This window comes from Gymnoscopelus braueri, assembly GCF_963280865.1.
Source record: "Gymnoscopelus braueri genome assembly, chromosome: 15".
Taxonomy (NCBI): Eukaryota; Metazoa; Chordata; class Actinopteri; order Myctophiformes; family Myctophidae; genus Gymnoscopelus; species Gymnoscopelus braueri.
This window is the reverse complement of record NC_137620.1, coordinates 41,680,453-41,702,090: the sequence shown is the minus strand read 5'-3', so window position 1 is coordinate 41,702,090 and position 21,638 is coordinate 41,680,453. Positions and strand designations below refer to the sequence as shown.

General features: G+C 41.7%; 1 protein-coding gene across 1 annotated transcript in view; it reads right to left on the bottom strand.

Moving 5' to 3' along the window:
• LOC308102062 (uncharacterized protein) overlaps nt 1-21,638 on the bottom strand; it is a 54,009-nt gene that overhangs the window by 14,184 nt on the left and 18,187 nt on the right. Inside the window, exons 11-26 of the mRNA XM_080451652.1 lie at nt 21,262-21,498; nt 20,357-20,391; nt 19,225-19,392; nt 17,750-17,872; nt 17,392-17,430; nt 16,596-16,745; nt 16,138-16,258; nt 15,149-15,292; nt 15,010-15,044; nt 7,216-7,392; nt 6,545-6,679; nt 4,646-4,681; nt 3,527-3,682; nt 2,216-2,364; nt 990-1,354; nt 131-552 (exon numbers count right to left, since the gene is read on the bottom strand). Coding sequence (XP_080307778.1) covers nt 131-552; nt 990-1,354; nt 2,216-2,364; nt 3,527-3,682; nt 4,646-4,681; nt 6,545-6,679; nt 7,216-7,392; nt 15,010-15,044; nt 15,149-15,292; nt 16,138-16,258; nt 16,596-16,745; nt 17,392-17,430; nt 17,750-17,872; nt 19,225-19,392; nt 20,357-20,391; nt 21,262-21,498 — 2,492 coding nt within the window. The remainder of the gene's footprint in view (nt 1-130; nt 553-989; nt 1,355-2,215; nt 2,365-3,526; nt 3,683-4,645; nt 4,682-6,544; nt 6,680-7,215; nt 7,393-15,009; nt 15,045-15,148; nt 15,293-16,137; nt 16,259-16,595; nt 16,746-17,391; nt 17,431-17,749; nt 17,873-19,224; nt 19,393-20,356; nt 20,392-21,261; nt 21,499-21,638) is intronic.

Here is a 21,638-nt window from a genome sequence, read left to right as displayed (position 1 = left end):
TTCTCTGGAGTCAAAATGAATGGAAATCCATCAGAGACAGATTCCTTTATATTAGGTTTGCACACAGGAGGAACTTGTCTGGGTTGCATTGTACTGAACTTTAACACCCGTTTTCTACATCACAGCTCACCTCTGTCCCCTGCCTCTCTCTGGTCTGGCGGCGCTCTCGAAGAGCGGCGGTCAGAACTCTGAACATGTCGTCGTTCATCGGGGGGAGGAGTTCGGGCGCCGCTTTGCCGTCGGCCTGCGCAGCAGCGCGCCCCGGAGCGAGGACGGAGTCCGTCGACGCGGTGGAGCTGACGGGGGACCCAGGTGCTCTAGGAGCTCCGGCGTTGGGAGGAGGGTCGCTGAGAACGGCGTCGGCCCGTTTGGCGTCGTCGGCCTGCACGGGCACCACCGGAGAGGGGCTGGTGGTGCCCGTCGACGCGGTAGCACCGACGGGGGGGGCTCCGGTGACTTCGGTTGTGGGCGGGTCGTTGAGAGCCGCGTCGGCCGGATTGGCGACGGCCTCCTGTACGGGCACCGGAGAGGCGTCGGTACCTGTCGATAGGCCTGTCACAATTATTCCATAATCGTCTAATCGCAGTTATTATTCCATAATCGTCTCCATGTTGAAACATTTTCATGCATTTCCAAATATAAAAAAAATAGCAGAAATAGCAGATCTACAAGTTTACAACGCGTCACTTCGTGCACTGTTTATTTAAAATAGCAGAAATAGCTGATCTACAAGCTTACAACGTGTCACTTCGTGACACGTTGTAAGCTTGTAGATCAGTTATTTCTGCTATTTTAAATCATTTCTTTGTATATTTAATTATTTGTCAGATCTGTGCAATTTATTGATTACGAAGCCTAAAAGGCAAACAGAAATATTTGTTTTATTCATATGTTCAATGCCAAACACACAATTAAATCCTTAATCGCAATGATTTGAGAGGCAATTAAACCGTCAACTTGAATTTATAATCGTGACAGCCCTACTGTACCTGTCGATGTGGTAGAATTGACGGGGGCTCCAGGACCCATGGGGGCTCCAGGACCCACGGGGGCTCCAGGACCCATGGGGGCTCCAGGACCCACGGGGGCTCCAGGACCCATGGGGGCTCCAGGACCCATGGGGGCTCCAGGACCCACGGGGGCTCCAGGACCCACGACGGGGGCTCCAGGACCCACGGGGGCTCCAGGACCCACGGGGGCTCCAGTGTTGGTCGGTTTGTTGGGACCACCTGTGTTCAGTCCCAGCTGTTTGCAGATGGCCAGTGCAGAGGGCAAGGGGTCTGCCATTTCGCTGTTCCTTGCTTGCTTTCTGCGTTTCTGCGATTTGCGAACCCGTGCCATGAAGCTCCCCGAGCTGAGCGGACGAAAAGGGAAAACATTAGCCGGGTCTGTGCAGTTGAATTGAGCCTCCACTACTTCACCCATTTTAAACAATGCTATACTATATGTCTAGAGCAGGGGTAGGCAACATTGCCAATGCAAACATTGGCACAGTGTAATCATTCCTAAGCCAATAATTTGATGACCGGGTGTATTTCCGGGTAGGAGACACAAAGAGTCTACTTTGTGTCTCCTACCGGATACATTTAGCATCTTTCCGCCGGTAATCAAATTATTGGCTTAGGAATGCGAGAAGAAAAAAAAAACATGAATTCAAGGCTTCATGAGGTGTGCAATTGATAGAAAAAAAACATTTTTTGGGTTGAACTACTCCTTTAACTCATTCAGTGCCATTCTTATTTATGGCAGTTTGGTTCTGAGTGCCACAGCCAAAATTCATTGTAAAAAAAAAAGTGCTTAGGAGCCGAGATACAGCCTTTTTCAGTAAGAAGTTAAACAAGAAGTGAATGGAGCAGCAAATCTTCAAATCATCATATATTGGGTTCTGAATTTTTTTTGACGTCCTAGACGTCACGTGGCGCTCAGGTCGCTCAGAGGCCATGACGTCTTAGACGTCATGTGGCACTGAATGAGTTAATATTGAAATGGCACGCTGACCATCAAGAAATTTAAAACATGGCACTTCATGTCAAAAAGTTTGCAGAACCCTGGTCTGGAGGACACACACACAAACATGTGGCACTCAGTTTTCATACACACTTAAAATCAAAGGACCACAATGACCACTTTTGACAGATGACCGCATTGTTCATATTTCTGCATATTGTTTCACTAAAAACACCAAAACGCTGTTTAATAACGAAACCACGCTCACCTGCGAAACAGTCCCACACACGATGTAACATCGCAGCTGGAAGCGAGTGGACCAAGCTTTGACTTCAGCTGCTGGGGTATCTTGGGGAAATTTTGGAAAGCGTTTTGGACATCAAAATACGCTTTGTGGGTCTTCATCTCAAACACGATCTGCACACACAAACAGAAAGAGAGGACAGAAACACATTTAGGCCATTATATCTATAAATATAAACATAGTATACTAATATTTCAGTCTATATAGCTGTTACACACACATATCTATATATTTCTATATCTAAATACATACATACATACATACGTGGTATATTTCAGTTTACTGTATGTATGGTAGTGCCAAATTGTTTGTGTGTGTGTGTGTGTGTGTGTGCGTGCGTGCTCTCATGTATATTATATATAACCTTTATTTAACCAGGCAAGGCAATCTAGAACAGATTCCTGAACACTGTTACTGCGTGTGTCTGTGTCTGTCTGTCTGTCTGTCTGTCTGTCTGTCTTTCCCCGTCCCCGTCCAAAAAATAAATTACATCTCGGGGAGGATGATTAACGATTCAGTCCCTATCGGTACACAACTCGGATGGCGCAGAGTCGCCTGAAGGTGACTTCACAACGCTCGGCGCGGCGACTTGCTCGCCTAAGCTCGCTCGCCGGTGCCTCTCGCGGCTCAAGTCACCTTCAGAAGGTGAAAACGAGTGCACCTTTTTCAGTCGGACTGCTTCTCCAATCGTACTGTGACATTTACATTTACGTGTGCATGTGTGTGCATCAGTGGTGGAAAGTAATTAAGTACATTTACTTAAGTACTGTACTTAAGTACAATTTTGAGGTATTTGTACTTTACTTGAGTATTTCCAATTTCCAATACTTTTACTTCTACTCCACTACATCTCAGAGGCAAATATTGTACTTTTACTCCACTACAATTATTTGAAAACTTTAGTTACTAGTTACTTTTCAGATATAAACTATGATATTATGAAACATACATTAACCACTTTAATCCTATTTTATACATAGGCTATTTGAAAATAGCAGATCTACAAGCTCACAACGCGTCGCATCGCGACGCGTTGTGAGCTTGTAGATCGGCTATTTTCAAATATTTAGTACTTTTACTTTTGGTACTTTAAGTACATTTTGATGCCAATACTTTTGTACTTTTACTCAAGTAATTTTTTTATTCTGGACTTTTACTTGTAACAGAGTATTTTTATATTGTAATAATGGTACTTTTACTTAAGTAATGAATTTGAGTACTTTTTCCACCACTGCATTTACATGTGCATGTGTGTGCATGTGTGTGCGCGTGTACCCTGTTGGCGAGGGGGAGGCAGTCGTTCACTGGGGCAACGCTCGTCACCAACTGAATGAGTTTTTTAATGACGTCCAAGCTGACCGAGCCGTTCAACGTCACCACCAACAGCCGGCCTTCCAAGCTTAGCTTGTAGGGGGTTCCAGGCACATAAACCTACAAAGTTCAGAACATTGTTATCACATTACGGTACGACCTGAGCCCACTTAACCCATTGAGACCTGAAGCCGATTCTACATGTCTCCTAAATGTCAACAGTATTCTGAAAAACTTATGTTTCTATATCAGTGGTGCTCAATCTTTTTCATGTCAAGGACCCCCAAAATTATATGTATTTGCCCGCGGACCCCCATCAAAATATCTTGTTCCAGGGACCCCCAGAAGCAAAGATTTGAGTTAAAAATGTTAGCTTTAAAAATATATATATATTCAAAGATTTGCACCCATTTTCACGATTTTTCAAAAATAGCAGATCTACAAGCTCGTAGCGCGGCACTCGGTGCCGCGCTATGAGCTTGTATATCTGCTATTTTTGAATAGCCCAAAGTGAAAAATAATGCTTTTTAGCTAAAATCTAAAAATGCCACAGTTCCAGGTCTTAATGGGTTAAACCTGGCCTCCCGATTTTGACCCATGTACACTAGGACAGTGGTTCTCAAAGTGGGGTCCGGGGACCCCCAGGGGTCCTTGGGGGGGGTTCCAGGGGGTCCCCAGGAAAAATTTAATATCGGCTATTCAAAAATAGCAGATCTACAAGCTCACAGCACGTCACTTCGTGCTGCAAGCTTGTACATTTTTGAAACTTTTAGAAAAGTATATATATTTTTAAACACAAATCTTCTCTTCAGGGGGTCCCTGGCACAAACTATTTTCAGATGGGGGTCGGTCCACGGCTAAACACAATTTGGGGGTCCTTGACCTGAAAAAGTTTGAGAAGCACTGCACTAGGAAATGCATGAAGGGTAGTGCTGTTTGGGTCGGACCAGCAAACAGCAAACAGTGAGCTGGTAGATAGATACAGCAGTAGGCTGCGGTGCTTCTCAATACAGTAACATTGTATTCGATGCTTGTATCAAAATATTACTTATTTCGAATCTAAGTGGAGACAAATGTACTTACATCTTTGCTGTTGCTGAGAGTTTTGTATAACACCGACTGCAGACAAGATCAGAGATAAAACACATCAAATCAAACAAGACCTTCTACACAGACACACACCATGTAGCACAGAACATAACTAGAAAAAGTGCTCCTCGGAGCACAAGTCTCCGCCAGGTCAGGTAGGTTATTATGGCCTCCTGGTGGCGCTATAATAGGCCAATGTGAAAAGGGTGCCATTTATTCCTAGGCTGTGCACGGCAATCGGACACTGCATGCATGATTTGAGGCATTTTGTTCTAAAAATGTGTTTTGCTAATTTTGACCTGCTGGTGGCGCTATAACATGCCAATGTTAAAAGGTTCCTCAACGTAGTGCAAATGTGCATTCAAAGTTTCACCACAATCGGACGCTGCGTTCATGATTTGCGGCATTTTGTTCAAAACGGGCCACTCCTGCAAACATTACATGTCAATGTTAGCCAATCAGGATGGAATATGAAAAATCAAACAGATCCGTCTTGATCACATGACTATAGAGATCATGTGTACCTATTTGCGTGAAATTTTGATCAAATCTGAAGGCTTAACTCATTCACTGCCAGAACATTTTTATTTTTGCGTTTGACAAACTGCCAGAGATTTTTCATAGAAAAAATAAGTACTCAGGAGCCAAGATACAAAATGTTTAAGTTTTAAGTTAACAAGGAAGTGGATTGGAGTCTAGATCTTCAACAAATCATATCTCCTTGGTCTTTAGGTTAAAAATTAAATAAATAAATAAGAAAAAAAAATATTTTTTATTTTTTGGAAAAAATTAAGTCGTTTTAGTCGTTCTTGGCAGTGGAGGCTTAAAGGACAAAAGTCGTTTTAGTCGTTCTAGGCAGTGAATGAGTTAATATAAAAAAATGTGTTTTACATAAGTCTGCCTCCTGGTGGCGCTATAAAAGGCAAATGTGAAAAATGCAGGGCAAAGGTTTTTCCTTGGCCTCTAGAGAGTGTGCATACAAAGTTTTACACTGATCGGTGTAGTTATAGGTAAAAACACGAATCGGCCTGTTACAGCACCACCATGAGGCTGATTTGAACATTTTCAAATGGCATTTCTTCCTCGGCCTAATGGGAATGTGTGAGCAAAATTTCACGGAAATTGCATGCTGTGTTCATGATTTGAGGCATTTTGTTCGAAACGGAGTACTCCTGCAAACTTTGAAAGCCAATTTTTGCCAATCAGGATGGAATATGAAAAATCTGAAATTAGCCGTTTCTTTTAATGACTATAGAGATACTGTGTACCGATTTGGGGGATTTTTGGCCAAAATCTGTAGGAGTACTGTCCAAAAATGTGTTTTGCAAAAAGCGGCCTCCTGGTGGCGCTATAACAGGCCCATGTGAAAAATTTGGGGCAGAGGTTCTGCTCTGGCATCCAGGGAGTGTGTGTGCACAGTTTCTCTGCGATCAAGCCAACGGTGCCAGAGATTAGCTGTACACAAAATGACAGAATGACGGACGGACACACACACGGACACACGGACGGACGGACAGGGGCGAAAACATACTCTCGCAATGCCTTTCGGCCTGGCGGAGACAATCACACATGGGCAGTATTCCAAAAACAAGATGGGGGCTCAGAGCTCACTTTAAAATGCTCCACAAGTTCACAGCGCTTCGTGTTGGACACGAAGCGCTGGTGTATGTCGGCTATTTTCACTATTCTAATGGTTCTTGTTTATTAAATATATATTTTTTTTTACTGCATTTTTATGTGATTATTTTTTTCATTTTAGTTTAGCTTTTTTCTTTCAAAATCATTAGATTATCAGTTATCAGCCCTGGGGTCAGATATCACGCTAACAGTTCTTTAATGACTCCCCTCACCCAGGGAAATGTGATGACACTGTGTGTGTGTGTGTGTGTGTACCTCGTTCGAACCCATGTCTAGGTTACGCACGATGTGGAAATGGAGTTTACAGATGCCTTTCAGAAGCACTGGCGTCTTGAGCTGAAGCAACACAAAATCACAGCATGACGTCCAGTCTGGAAACTTCAGAAAGGCCTGGATGGAGGAGAGGACAGAAAACAGTGAGAAAAGAGCCATGTAGCTGCTAGTCAGTGGTGGATTTTTTTTTTTTACTTGAGTAAAAACTGTAAAATAATTTTAAAAACAGACTTTGCAGGTTGGGGTCCGTATGTTCAATAACACACTGGTGTCTTACCCACCGCTGTGTGTGTGTGTGTATGTGTGTGTGTGTGTGTGTGTGTGTGTGTGTGTGTGTGTGTGTGTGTGTGTGAGAGATCTTGCCAGTGCAATTGGGTACAAACGCAATAAATTAAATTTTCAGATAAAAAATTAACAAATAAAATTGACATAACCTGTAAGCCTGTTTGCGTCACACGGCTGCATGCAAACACGTTTGTATAGTATTATTTTATTATTGCGTAAATTGTATCTTAAATTGTACTGCATCTCGACGACCCTGTAAATTGGGGCAACCTCAATGTTCCTTCGAGAATAAAGGTTTGAATGAATGAATGAATGAATATTTCTGTATATATATATATATATACATTGCATGCGTTTGCTTCTCTTACCCTCCTTTGTAAAGGCAGGACGACAACCAGGTAACTACAGCTGTACAGGTTGTCAGAGATGCCGAAATTTCTGACCAGTCTTTGGATGTCCCCGTGGCTGTAGCCCTCTTCAGGCAGGCCGGTGATCATCACCATGGTGGGCCGAGGCTTTCCAAAGGCCAGCACACGCCTCACCACCTACAAAATGACAAAATACAGTTGAGAAAACGCTCAACCTGCCACTTGCTGCTTCATGCCTCAGATTTGAAATAATCACGGTCTGCAAAATCAAAGCCTTTGACTTTGTTAACCCATTCAATCCGGGAACACATCTATGTCACTTAAGATTTCTTTGGCTATCTAAAAATAGCAGATATACAAGCTCATAGCGCGGCACCGAGTGCCGCGCTATGAGCTTGTAGATCGGCCATTTTTGAAAAAAGAAATTGTGAAAGTGTGTGCAAATCTTTGAATATATTATATATACATTTTTAACTCAAATCTTTGCTTCCTGGGGGGTCCCTGGAATGAAATATTTTGAGATGGGGGTCCGCGGGTCAAATACATATCATTTTGTGGGCCCTTGACATGAAAAAGGTTTGAGAACCACTGATATTATAGCAACACGTCTAAAAAAAAACTGTTAGGATTAAAAGACATTTGTAGAATCGCCAGAAGCAAAGATTTGAGTTACAAATGTTCGATTTAAAAAATATATATTCAAAGATTTGCACAAATGTTCACGATTTTTCAAAAAAATAGCAGATCTACAAGCTTATATATCTGCTATTTTTCTGAATAACCAAAGAAATCTGAAAATGACACAGATGCGTTCCCGGTCTTATGGGTTAGGTCTCCTTGTCTCTGCTGTATCATTCTTTATATTCACTAGACTGGGCACCCGGTCTACTCGGGAACGATACTGGGAATGTATGCCCCGCTTATGCAATACCCAATGTACCTGTTGTACCCGTCTGTTTGTCTGAGTCCCTTCTATGTCCATATATGGAGATTGCGGATGTATCAATATTTTTGGGAGATGCGCTGATCCGACCAACCTCTACTACTTTATAGTAGGATTTTTTTCTGTCTTTCACAGAGATAGCTTGACTTCACCCATTTGATTCGGTCCTTTATTTGGCATTGCTGACTATAAACCCTCAGTTTCAAGAATAATTCACAAGACCACCCAGTGTAATACTCTCACACTTCACTTACATTTACCAGTAATTCCCTTTGAAGAATTTATCAGCCTGAGGAATTAAATTCCCATATTATTATTTGGTATTTATTTTAAACAAAGGCTATTAAAAATTAGAAATTCTTAAAGTACAATAGGGTAAAACGGACCGAATTGGTACAATGGTACATTTCTCCACTCCATAATCTAAGCAAATGTGCGGTAAGTAGCAATAATGCTTCTGTTTATTTAGCAAAGAGGCGGACTTGCCATAATTCTCTACCAAATACAGTAAAAAATTAATTAAATAACTCAATATCCTAACAATGTTTGATAGCCTCATCGAAGACTTAAAACTCCCTAAAAAAAACATCTTAAGCCTTGTTATAATTACTAGTCAGTCTTTTATACCCATAAAGTATATGGAGATTTCTGTAAGTGTCACTTTTATGCCCATAAATTGAATCACCAAAACCCCTCATTTAGTAATAATCTCATCCTTTGTTTAAACTTACCATTGGTAGCTGGTGATTAATTTAATTCAGATCCTTTGAAGAATGAAATCCCCATACGACTTCTCTCATAGGAATGTTTTTTTTAATTATAATTAAAAGCTACTACAGTATGAAAGTAAATACGGTATTTTGTAATCTTAAAATAGAAAGGTACAATCTGGTAAAACAGACAAAGATTCTCTACTAAATTCATCAAAACATATTGAGCTGATAAGATTTGTGATCTAGGCCAACGGTAAATTAGAAACAGATTTTATGTTCATTTAACAAGACAGACATTGCCAGTTAAAATGCATCTTACTTCCCGTCAACCATAATGCACATCCAGATACCGAACAGTGGAAGATGGGCCACTAATTAGCACGTTGTGTCACAACCCGACAATGCATGTGGAGCAGTTAATACCTCACATTCACACTTCTCATACCACAAACACCCTCCTGCAGAGGGTCAAACTAAATAGAAGCCTAAAAAGGTTCACAGGTCACCATAGCAACAATTTCCATGACAGTCATAAAGTGCACATCCTGCCTTATGCTACGACCGAAATGAGTGGGTGTTTAACAGCAGTAAAACTTTTCCACCAGCAAAAGGAAGAAGAGGGAGGCAGTGTTGATTTCGTCGACTAAAATTATGACGAAAAATGTTCGTCGACTACCTTTTTTTGCTGACAAAAACTAAATAAAAACTAAGCTATGATGACTAAAACTATGACGATTTCATCACAACCTCTCGTTCGCTTGTTATACCCAGTTGAAAATAGCATGTTTAGGCAAAAATACATAGTAAAACACAGGAGCCGAGATACAGAATATTTCCCAAATAATTTAACCAGGAAGTGAATGAAGCAGTACATCTTTGGATCGCGTTTTCTCCTGGTTCTGTGTGAAAAAACTAAGAAAAAGAATGACGGAGATCCCCGTCAATGGCAGGGAATGTGTTAAAATCTCATGGTATTCGGGGGGGCAGTGGGGGCTATCGTTTTCCTCCTTCACAGAGCCGGGCTTGCTCCTTGTTTTTGCGCTTGCGTGCCATCTCCCTGTTTCTGTTTTTGTTCTTTTTAATTTTTTTGTTTCTGATCGTCCCTTTTTTTAATTTCTTTTTTTTAAGGGATGTTTTGTTCTTCTTTTTCTTTTTCAGGGGACCAGAGACGGGGTCCGAGGCAGCTCCAAAACCTTGAATGGTCGCCACCTCAAAACCCTCTCTCGTCTCTTGCTCAGGCTCAACATGACCATAACAGACAAACCTGCCCCCATCACCCATGTGTGTGATCCCATTCAGCCTAGGCCCGGCCCATTGGTCGGGGCCACACGGGGGTATAGCCATGAAGCAAAAGATCCGAGCACGAGTTCCCGGGCCTACCGGCCTACTCATTAACAGACACCATGGACCCAGTGGGTGGTCAAAAATGGTGGCGTTAATTGGTGTGGTCCCACAGGGTACATCCCAACCACCATCCTCTCGTCTCCGAGGCTCATATGAATGTTCGGCCCAAACAGTGGACATGGCAATCCATTTAGCCATCTTCCCGTGACGTGGCTTTGGTCGGCGCATTATGGACCCGCTCGGGACTTTTCCAAACCTCCCCCAGGCAACCTTCACCCACATTCGAGGTCCCTCTCCGAGTTGTTCTTCAGTAAGGAGCCCTCCGTCTGGGCTGAAAAGGGCCATTAGTGTGATGTTTTTCTTCTTACGCTCTTTCTTTCCAGGGTCCTCAACACCACCCGGCATGGTTACAATGTTGCTGGGACCAGCATGTGTGTCCATAGGGTCCATCGTGCCACCTTTGTTGTCCAGGTTTTTCATGGCCACGCAGGGAACACCACCATACTGTTGAGAAGAATTAGGATCTCCCATCTCCCGTCTACATTCTCTCTGCTCTAGGGTCTCGATTAGTTCATTAGCTAAAATACTATCCTTTCCGTCCTCACAGGATCCGTCCCTTCGGGCAAGAAGAATCAACTGATCCTCTGGGTCAACAACAAGGACCGTCTGCGGGTCAGGAGTCAACGCAACGGACGACTGTCCGACCACAGCAGTCAGACGATTCTGGAAAGGAACACAGATAGCTAGTTCACTTCTCATCGCTGCACATGGATCAGCTTTTCAACCTCAATGTTCCTCTCCTAAGCCAGGGGTTCAGTGGTTGAACACACACCAGTCCAAATGAGTTGAAAACAGTGAAAGTTAAAGGGTAAGACCACTTTGGTATAGGTTTGGGTTGTGTAGTTACCTTGCCATGATGTAACTCCAAAGGTGGGCAAGAAATAAAAAAGAATTGCTCCATTGATTAGAAATTGATAATTAAAAAAATGCTCCTCATTGACTTACATTGTACGGTAAAACAGCTCTCCTCTTTTAGCACATAAATGAACCCAAACATAGCTGATTCAGGCAATATAGAGCATCACCAAACCCAGTACTGTTTGTTTTTTTAATAAAAATGTCAACTTCCTGTTGATTTTACTATTTGAAGATCTGGATCCAGTCCAGGTTTTCTACTTATTAAAAATGGCAAAATCAACAGGAAGTTGACATTTTTATAAATAAAAAAAAACAGTACTGGGTTTGGTGATGTTCTATATTGTCTGAATCAACTTTGTTTGCGTTCGTTTATGTGCTAAAAGAGTGACTTTAAGAGCTATTTTACCGTACAATGTAAGTCAATGAGGAGCATATTTTGAATTATCATTTTCTAATCAATGGAGCAATTATTTTTTATTTCTTGCCCACCTTTGGAGTTACATCATGGCAAGGTAACTACACAACCCAAACCTCTACCAAAGTGGTCTTGCCCTTTAACATTACAGTTGCCATCAACCAGCGTTGACACCATCGTGGTCAGGTACGACAAAGTGAACAACATCGCCAAAGCCTCGCACATGACCATAACTTCCAGCCAGGGAGGACACGGTCCTCCAGACAAAATGGGTGTTCAAACTACCAAATTAGACCGGAGCATGGCAATTGATTACAAATTAAAAGTCCACGCAGTGACATACAGGGCCCTATTTTGCGCGTCTTAAGTATCAGGTCTTATGACTTAACTTAACCCATTAAGACCGGGAAAGCATCTGTCATTTTAGATTTTAGCCACTTTAACCATTATCTTATACTTTTGACTATTCAAAAATAGCAGATCTACAAGCTCATAGCGCGGCACCGAGTGCCACGCTATGAGCTTGTAGATCTGCTATTGAGTTTGAAAAATCATGAAAATGTGTGCAAATCTTTGAATATATATATATATATTTTTAAGCAAATATTTGTAATTAAAATCTTTGCTTCTGGGGATTCTACAAAAGTCTTCTAATCCTAACAGGTTAAAAAAGAAACTTAAGTTTGCTATAATAGCAGTGGTTCTCAAACTTTTTCATGTCAAGGACCCACAAAATTATATTTTAATTATCTTAAAATGTTTTTTCCAGGGACCCCCACCAGAAGCAAAGATTTGAGTTAAAAATATTCGCTTTAAAAATATATATATATTCAAAGATTTGCACATATTTTTCACGATTTATCAAAAATAGCAGATCTACAAGCTCATAGTGCGGCACTCTGTGCCGTGCTATGAGCTTGTAGATCTGCTATTTTTGAATAGCCAAATACATCTTAAAATGATGCAGGACAGTAGTTTCTGCTCTTAAAAAAACTGAGTGAGTGGCCAATGCTAAAAAAGCTATTAAAATATGTGATCTAACCTAAGGCCTATCCGCGCACCTTTTAGGCTGTGGCGGCTCAGGGGTGGAGTTCTGAAATCTTTCTACTGTACCATTCATCCTAAGATATCATAACGTCATAGAAAAGGTAAGAAAACTTTAGTCCAAAATTCTCCTTTAAGTTAAGTCATATGACCTGTTACTTAAGACACGCAAATTAGGGCCCACAGACTCAAATGAACAATGTTATGCCCGCAGCGGTCACGGCAGGACTTTTCCCATGTACTGGCACAACACTAGAGGGAGCACCACTGATCTCATTCCCCCCAGATTTGGCACAAACACGGGGATGAATTCATTCTACTATTATTCCACCAAAATGCCTACCATCAGCCATCAAAAAGTGCGACTCCCTACCCTCCTTCAGAAACCGCCATAAAAGAGCACCCGTCTGCAATTTGCAACTGGACCTAGACATGACTTCAAGCTTGCCAAAATAAATGACCCCCCCCCCCCCCAACTTCACCCATCTATTGCTGGTCTTCTCCGGGTAGTCAAAAACATCCATACGCTGTAGATGGTGAAAAAGTTTTTACGGAGTGGGCGAAATCAAGTGAAGAGCCATCAGCGAAAGCCTCTAGCCGGGGGCACACAGTCAACTAAGTATATAGGGTTTAAGTGGTTAAACAGCATCCAGGTTAAACATTTACCGGTTGTAAGCCTAGGGCAAAGCACCCCGCCTTCCCTGGGGGGCGACAGAGCATGAGTTCTCAGTCTGTTTTACCTGTTGTACTTTCTCTTTTTTAAGGCATTTATATTAAGTACAGTATTACTCATTTTGTAATAGCCTTTGTTTAAAATAAGTACCATTCCTACAAGAGAAGTCATTTGGGGATTTAATTCTTCAGATCTCAGACTTAAAGGGATATTTCACTTTCAAAAAAGCTTTTGGTCATTTTATCGTCTACTCAGGCTTTTGTGAGCCCCCCAGACCGTTTTTAAGTTGCTTGATTCAGTATTTGGATATTCATTTTATCAGACACGCCCCCTTCCTATACAAACCCATTATAACTTCAAATTCCATTTTTAACATGTTAAAATGTACGTGAGCGGGCCGTGTTTTTTCAATAACCTTTTTTTCCCATGTATTTTTAATATTTTTTTTGGAAAATGATTTTTTTTTAAAAAAGAAATTAAATAAATGAAAATGTAATCGAAAAAACACGGCCCCCTCACGTATTAGGAGGGCAGGGTGAGTCAGCAGAACCAAGGACGGGTGTTTTTGATGAATCTAACATGTTAAAAATGGAGTTTGAAGTTATAATGGGCTTGTATAGGAAGAGGGCTTGTCTGATAAAATGAATATCAAATATCTAAATACTGAATCATGCAACTTAAAAACGGTCTGGGGGGCTCACAAAAGCCTGAGTAGACGATAAAATGACCCAAAGTTTTTTTGAAAGTGAAATATCCCTTTAATTCTTTAACAGGAATAAAGGGTACGTATAAATACAGGGTGAGACGCATACATTGGGTGGTTTTGTGAATTGTTCTTGAATACTGAGAGAGTGTACAGTCTTGCAGTTATGAGTCTTTCAGCATAATCTTACTACTATCTTATCTTACTACTATATAATTGACAAAAGCTCCGAAAGTTCGTCCGGGATTCGCAAACACAGGATCACTCCACATGCCTCCAAGACCTGCCACAGACCGTTGATCAGAGCTCTGGCTATGTTTTAGGCATCTTACCCCACCTCGATCAGTGATAAGACTCTCGGCTTGATTGATTCTCTGATTTGCCTATCAGACCCTCAGCCTGATCTGGCATAGTTTGCCATAGCAAGAGAGGAGAGGAGCCGAGAGGAGAGGAGAGGCCAGAGGGTCCGGACTTCGCATGACATGTGTGCAGAGTACAGGGCCTACCAGTATTCAGGCCTGATTGATACTCAGCTAAATCAGCCAAAATGAGTTTTGGACTCTGTCTGGACCAACCTCGGATCGGGCCTAGATGTGAAGCGGCCCTCACATCTAGTAAGGATAATTCACGTTCAGGCAATATCTCAATACTCTCTTCAATCAGACCCTACCCACCTGAACCATGGATAAACCCATGTTTGGGATTGACCCACGCGTCACTACAGATGAATGGAACTCAACTCTTAGCACAGCGCAGTGATCCTTTGTTTTCTAGCTTTTTTTTAACAGACAACACAGACTATTTTTTTTAAATCTCAGGAATGATGCAGTGCAGTAGTTTCTGCTCTTAAGAAAACTGTCTGTTCCATTCTGAGTGAAACGTTAATGTATTGTATAATTAAATAGATGTATGCAATAATGACTGCCAATTGTAAAAAATATATACATATACTCATTCACACACGCAGGCACACACACACACACACACACGCACACACTTGTGATTGTTAAATATAAAGTGACACAAAAGAGGTCAACTCACCTCTCCATTACTAAGCCCAGCGACTGAAATATGCTCTGGAAGAAGAAAAAAATGGACAAATGGGACATCATCATTCATCCATCCCAACATGTGAGAAGAACAATCCCTTCTTTATGCGTATTATGCAACCGTTTCTTACCAGGCCACCAAAACTGTGGAGATTGTGTCAAGACACAAAATGGAGGCGACGTCGACGGCTTCCAAAATGGTGGCACCGCCCCCACAGGAAGCCTAGGCACTGCGGTCGCTGTAGCTGCTGCGGTCGCTGTAGCTGCAGAGGTAGCTGGAGGCCGAAAGAGGAGCTAGTACCAGTTTCCCTGTAGACAGACGACCCCCCCCCCCCTCCCTCCTCTTTTTTGTACATATTTTGTATTTCCTCATGCTTTTTTTGTATATAATTTTTCTTTTTCCATGCTTCCCCCCCCCCCTTTTTTTTTTTACATATATTTTTTAAATGCTTTTTTTTGTACATAGTGGTATTTTTGGGCGGTGAAACCGCCCCTATAAGTGAGATTTGGAAAAATGTACATTCTCCTGCGCTGTGATCTGGGCCCAGGAAATTTGTACAATTATCCTGCGCTGTGATTGGCCAATCACAGTCTATTCAGGACTGTGATTGGCCAGTGTCACATGACACATGTGCATAGCCCTATATAATAAACCATAACTTGAAAAAAACCAAAAATTGGTTTTTTTCAAGTTATGGTTTCGTCCATCATAAAGAGTGTTTCAATAAATGTATTTATCTTTTGTACATGATTGGTTGACTCCATTCAGTATTGTGAATAGCTAGCAAGACACCGCCCACTTCACACAGGGTGTGATTTTTTCTGTATTATCTGTATTTTCATGTTGATTTTTGAACTGTTTGGTTGCTACTATATATGTCTATGAGATTAACTCAAGGACCCCAACGGAAACAAGTCCGCAAGGACTTTTTTGGCCGGACCTTTTAGACAAAAGCCATGTAACTGTGTTGTTTTACATTCTTTTGCCTAATAAAAATGTCAATCAATTTCAGTTCCTGTAGCTCCTTTAGCCACTTTAGCTACTGTATAGGACGAGATAATTAGGTCATCAACTTATCCAATCAAATCTTGCAATAATAATATAATTATAATGACTTACCAGGGTTGCGTTGCCTGCCACACAGTTGTTTCATTCTGTTGACTAAACAGCCCGGGAACAGAGTTTTTATGAATGCAACCTGTCTATTTACATCTGCCTCTGAGTTCAACTCCACAAACACCTGAAACAAACATAAATGAAAGTATTCACCTACACACAGAGGCATGTGAACATACAGTACGTGTACACAAACACACATAGGGGTGTCCTGAGTCTCCTGGGGGTGCTAGGCTACACAGTTGTTCAATACTATTCAGATTTTTACTCACTGACAAGAAATCACTTTGAATAGGCAGGCACTCGTCGGGACCCCCCCCCCCCCCCCATGCAATTTACCAGCGTAGCCTTAGTGATCCCGCAAAACAATTTATCCACTGATCTGCACAAATCAACGAAACAGCAAAAGTTTTCCTGCCGGATGTGTGTTTGCGTGCACGTGTATTGTGTGCGTACAGTACCTTGTCCAGAACTGGCAGGAGGTTGCTGATTTCTCCAGGTATCGTCTGTTTGAGCTGTTGGGCTGCTTCTGCGGAACAGGACACGTTATTGACGAAAAGCAACCTCTTCCACAGCGTCTTCCACAGCGTCTCCAAAGGCTCAACCAACGGCTGTGGACATCACAGGCACAAGAAAAAAAATTCGAAGTGAGAAAAACACAAGAGTGTGTCACACACACATACACATACACGCACGCACGCACGCACGCACGCACGCACATACACATACACATGCACGCACGCACGCACGCACGCACATACACATACACATACACGCACGCACGCACGCACGCACGCACGCACGCACGCACGCACGCACGCACGCGTCCATCAGTGCGTGTGTGAGTCCCAAGCTTATTATAGTTTAGCATTTACATTAGTTTAGTTTTCATTAGTCTTAGAGTTTGTTTTTATTGTAATATGGGGTAGTCAGGGGTGAGATTCTACAAGCTCAGATAAATAGTGAAAACAGCAGATCTACAAGCTCACAATATGTCGCATCATGACACGTTTTGAGCTTGTAGATCGGCTATTTTGAAAATATTCATTTCATATCAAGTATGAAATACTGTAGTAAGCTATTTTTTCCTATGATTCAATTTAGTTTTAGTTTGTAAACACGCAATAAAGTTTCAGTTAGTTATCATCTTAATTTATATTTCAGGTAAAATAAACTGCAGTTAAAATACAATAACAACATGCAGTACAACAACAACGTGTGTGTGTGTGTGTGTGTGTGTGTGTGCGCATCACTGACCACATTTGCTAGTTTCATCAGAGATTTGTAGGCCCCCACCTGAAACAAACAAGACACAGCAGACAGTTTTCAGTGGACTGCTCCTTTAAAAATGGCACAACACATAAATGCAGGCATTAGGCAGTTGATAGTAGTGTGTGTGTGTGTGTGTGTGTGTGTGTGTGTGTGTGTGTGTGTGTGTGTGTGTGACATAGATCAACCATTTTCACTGAGTGTTCGCCCATTATGACCAGAATAGTGACGCTAGTGTTGAAGTGGTTTAAGATTTGTAGTGTTGACGTGGTTGGGGAATGGATACAGTCGAGGGGGTAGAAATATAAGAATGCGTGCATGCAAGACGAGTGTGTGTACTTCTTACCGGGTCCATGTTGAAGTTCTCAGTCAGTAAGTGGAAGAGAAGTTTTGACCCCTTCAAGGTAGAGGGCGGGAAGTAGGACAACTGGTGTGCTAGACCTGGCCACTTCGGCATGGACACAAAGGCCTGCCAGGGAAAACAAAATGACATCCTGGGTTCATTACACAAAGATGGGACCAGGAGACAAAACAAAATATGGGAAATATAGATCATTGGTTCTTAAAGTGGGGTCCGGGGACCCCCAGGGGTCCTTGAGGGAGTTCCAGGGGGTCCCCAGCTAAGTGATGGATAGTTAGGAACCAAATGGACCCTTATGGGTCTGTAACTTCTGGGTCTGTAACTTCTTTCTATGGAAACTAACGTTGCGATGGGAACGATGTACAAAAAAGAATTTCACCCACTTTTTTACCTTGTAAACCTGTGATGTGACAATAAAACTGATTCTGATTCTGATTCTGATTCTAACTCTGAGAGTGTACAAATGGAATCAAATGGACCCTTATGGGTCTGTAACTCTGAGTGTACAAATGGAACCAAATGGACCCTTATGGGTCTGTAACTCTGAGAGTGTACAAATGGAACCAAATGGACCCTTATGTGTCTGTAACTCTGAGAGTGTACACAAAATTGATTTTACAATATAAATCGGGGTCCCAGAGATAGAAATGCCATTAAATGAGGGTCCGTAGCCTAATGCATGTCAAACTGGGGGTCCTTGAAATTAAAATGGCCTAGAATCACTGGTAAGGCCGTAAAGATCTTCTCTTATGGGGGTCCCTGGCATATCTTTTCAAATGGGGGTCGGAGGCTAATAAGTGTCAATTTGGGGGTCCTCGACATGAAAAAGTTTGACAACCACTGATATAGACAACCTTAGCCGATCTACAAGCTCACAACACATGTGTGTTGGGAGCTTGTAGATCAGCTATTTTGAGAGAATTTGAACAAATAGAATAATAATGAATTGATAGAATTTATAATATTGTCACAATATGATACCATCATCATAACGTTGATAAAGGTATTTGGTTAAAAATAATAGTGGTTTGTTCATATCGCCTAGCCCTAATTCAGGCACATTTTAACCCATTTAGACCTGAGGCCGATTCTAAAAACGCCTTCTAAATTTTCTGGAAAACTTTAGGTCAGGAGGACAAATATTTATTCAAAAATTACAAGCAAATGTATGTTGCTCCAAGATTCCGCTCCAATTTCTACGCCTAAGATCACAGAAACTACACCCAAGTCTTTGCATACAAATATTTGAAGTTTTTCAGAAAACTCAGGATTTAGAAGGCGTTTTTAGAATCGGCCTGAGGTCTAAATGGGTTAAGCGCCCTTTTCATACACAGTCTGTTATTTAATTTTTTTCTCCAGCACCTGCACAATTGTTGCATTCCGTTAACTTTCAAAGCCCTTGTAAATTAGGAAATCTTAAAAGATAATGTTGCAATTGATTGATTGCTGGAGGTCCGTACCATGCGTTGGTGGGGGATAACATAGATGTTGGTCTTGGTGTGTGTGTACCCGTAGGGGGTCAACAGATAAACGAGCTCCTGTTCTGTGTACTGTGTGGCTGGCCACTCTGGCAGGTTCGTTATCATCACAACCTTCCTGTTGGGCTGAGTGCGGCAGAGGGCAGTGATCTGAAGACAGGATGGGGAATAGAAAAAGAGAAGGGAGAGAGAGTGAATTGGTAGGGATTTTTTTTTTATTCGATACATTTTCTTTTGATCGACTACCCCATTAATTGTTTCAGCACTAATGGGCTGTGTCCACCAAGGTGTTTTTTTCTTTCCTGAGCACAGTGTATGCTTTCACTTGTTTTCAATGCAAGGCAAGCGCTGCGTATATTTACGTTAGGTTGTATTTAACAGCGTGACAAGGCGCTGAGCATCTAGTCCGTGCTGCACGTTCACATCTGTCATTTTTATCTGGTCGCTGAGGAGTTGAAATATTTTCCACCCTGTCTGTTTGGATGAGAGCGCCTTGCGTTTTCAGCTGGGATTAAACGCATTGGTGGACACACGGCCTAAAGTATATTTAAGTTTTATCTATATAGCACTTCTAAACACTCTTAACAGTTGGGAAGTTTTTGATTGATTTAATACTTGATTAACAGTTTGTAAACAGTACAATGGTACGATTTTACAATGATTGTTAACTCTTTCAATGCCATGCTTATTTATGGAATTTTGGTTCTGAGTGCCACAACCAAAATTTATTGTAAAAAAAAAGTGCTTAGGAGCCGAGATACAGCCTTTTTCAGTAAAAAGTTAAACAAGAAGTGAATGGAGCAGAAAATCTTCAAATCATCATATCTTGGGTTCTGAGCATTTTTTTTATTCTTTTTTTTTTTTTTATGACGTATTTGACGTAGTGTGGCACACGGGCGTCAGGCCTCATGACGTATTTGACGTATTGTGGCACTGAAAGAGTTAAAAGGATAACACAAAAGGCCCCTAGGGGCTTGTTTCCATTGTGGTCCTGGGTATACAATTCATCAAGGACATAAGTTTATAGTCAGTCAAGAAAATGTGGATGCGCAGAACTGTTCAGCAACATGAACACGGGTCAAATCTACAGTGCCAAATGTGTTTAGTCACTCACCTCAGTGCTTTTCAACCTGTCCAGTTTCACGGCATCTATGAGAGAAAACCTTGGATTATTTCATGTCTTTGCAGTGTGTTCACTTCTGTGTGTAATTGTGTTTTTTCTACGCATTTTATCTGCAGATTCTGTCTCCATAGAGACCAGTGATTCTCAAAGTGGGTCCGGGGACCTCCAGGGGTCCTTGGGGGGGGTACCAAGCCCCGCACAACGCACCCGAGCCCCGCACAACGAATCTCCGCACCGTAGGGGATCGGGCCTTCTGCTCAGCTGCTCCTCGACTGTGGAATGCCCTCCCGGACCATCTGAGAGCACCACAGTCCATTGACACTTTTAAAAGGGGCCTAAAAACCTTTCTTTTTAACAAGGCATTTGCCTAGATAGAGATGTAGTTGTTTTATCTTTTTAAACTTCTGTGTTTGCTGATTTTGATTTGAAGTTTATTCATTTCACTGTTTTATTATTATTGTTGTTTTCTTCTTTCTTTTTTTGCTTTTAAACCAGTAGCACTTTGAGATTTGTTTCAAATATAAAGTGCGTTACAAATAAAATGTATTATTATTATTATTAATATAGCGTCACAATAATTTTAACCACTTTAACCATATTTTATACTTTGGCTGTTCAAAAATGGCCGATACACAAACTCATAGCGCATCACTTCGTGCCGCGCTATGAGCTTGTAGATCTGCTATTTTTTTTAAATCAAGATTTTCTTTTGCAAATCTTTGATTATTTTTGCCACAAAACATTTTCAGATGGGAGTCCGCGGCCAAATACATTTTAGTGTCCTTGACACAAAGTTTGAGGATTACCGTCATAGACTCTCTCTCAACACACACAGAGGCACAATGAACCCACGCACACAGGTACAACTTTTGTGATGAATTTCCCATAAATCCCACCTGGTGTTCTGAGACTGAACCCCATCTGGCTCAGCTGGACATCAGTCGCTGAACCCTTCATTGGTTGTGCTTCGTCATCGATGGTAAGATCGATGATCGCCATTCCACTGGTCTTGTTGGTGGCTTCTTTCAACGTTGTGGTCACCGACGCTGCCGTGGCGATCTGTTTAACTTCAGTAGAGTGCGCTAGTTCTTTGCCTTCCGACTGCATTTCAGATTTAGTCTTGGACGCCACACCTTGAGTGAAATAGGCAATAGAATCAATTATAAAATAAGGCCTCCAGTGGGGAGGGTACGGAGACTTGACATTTCATTAAAGAATCAAAAATGTCTACATAGTCACACCGTCTCCACAAATATATTGATTATATACACAT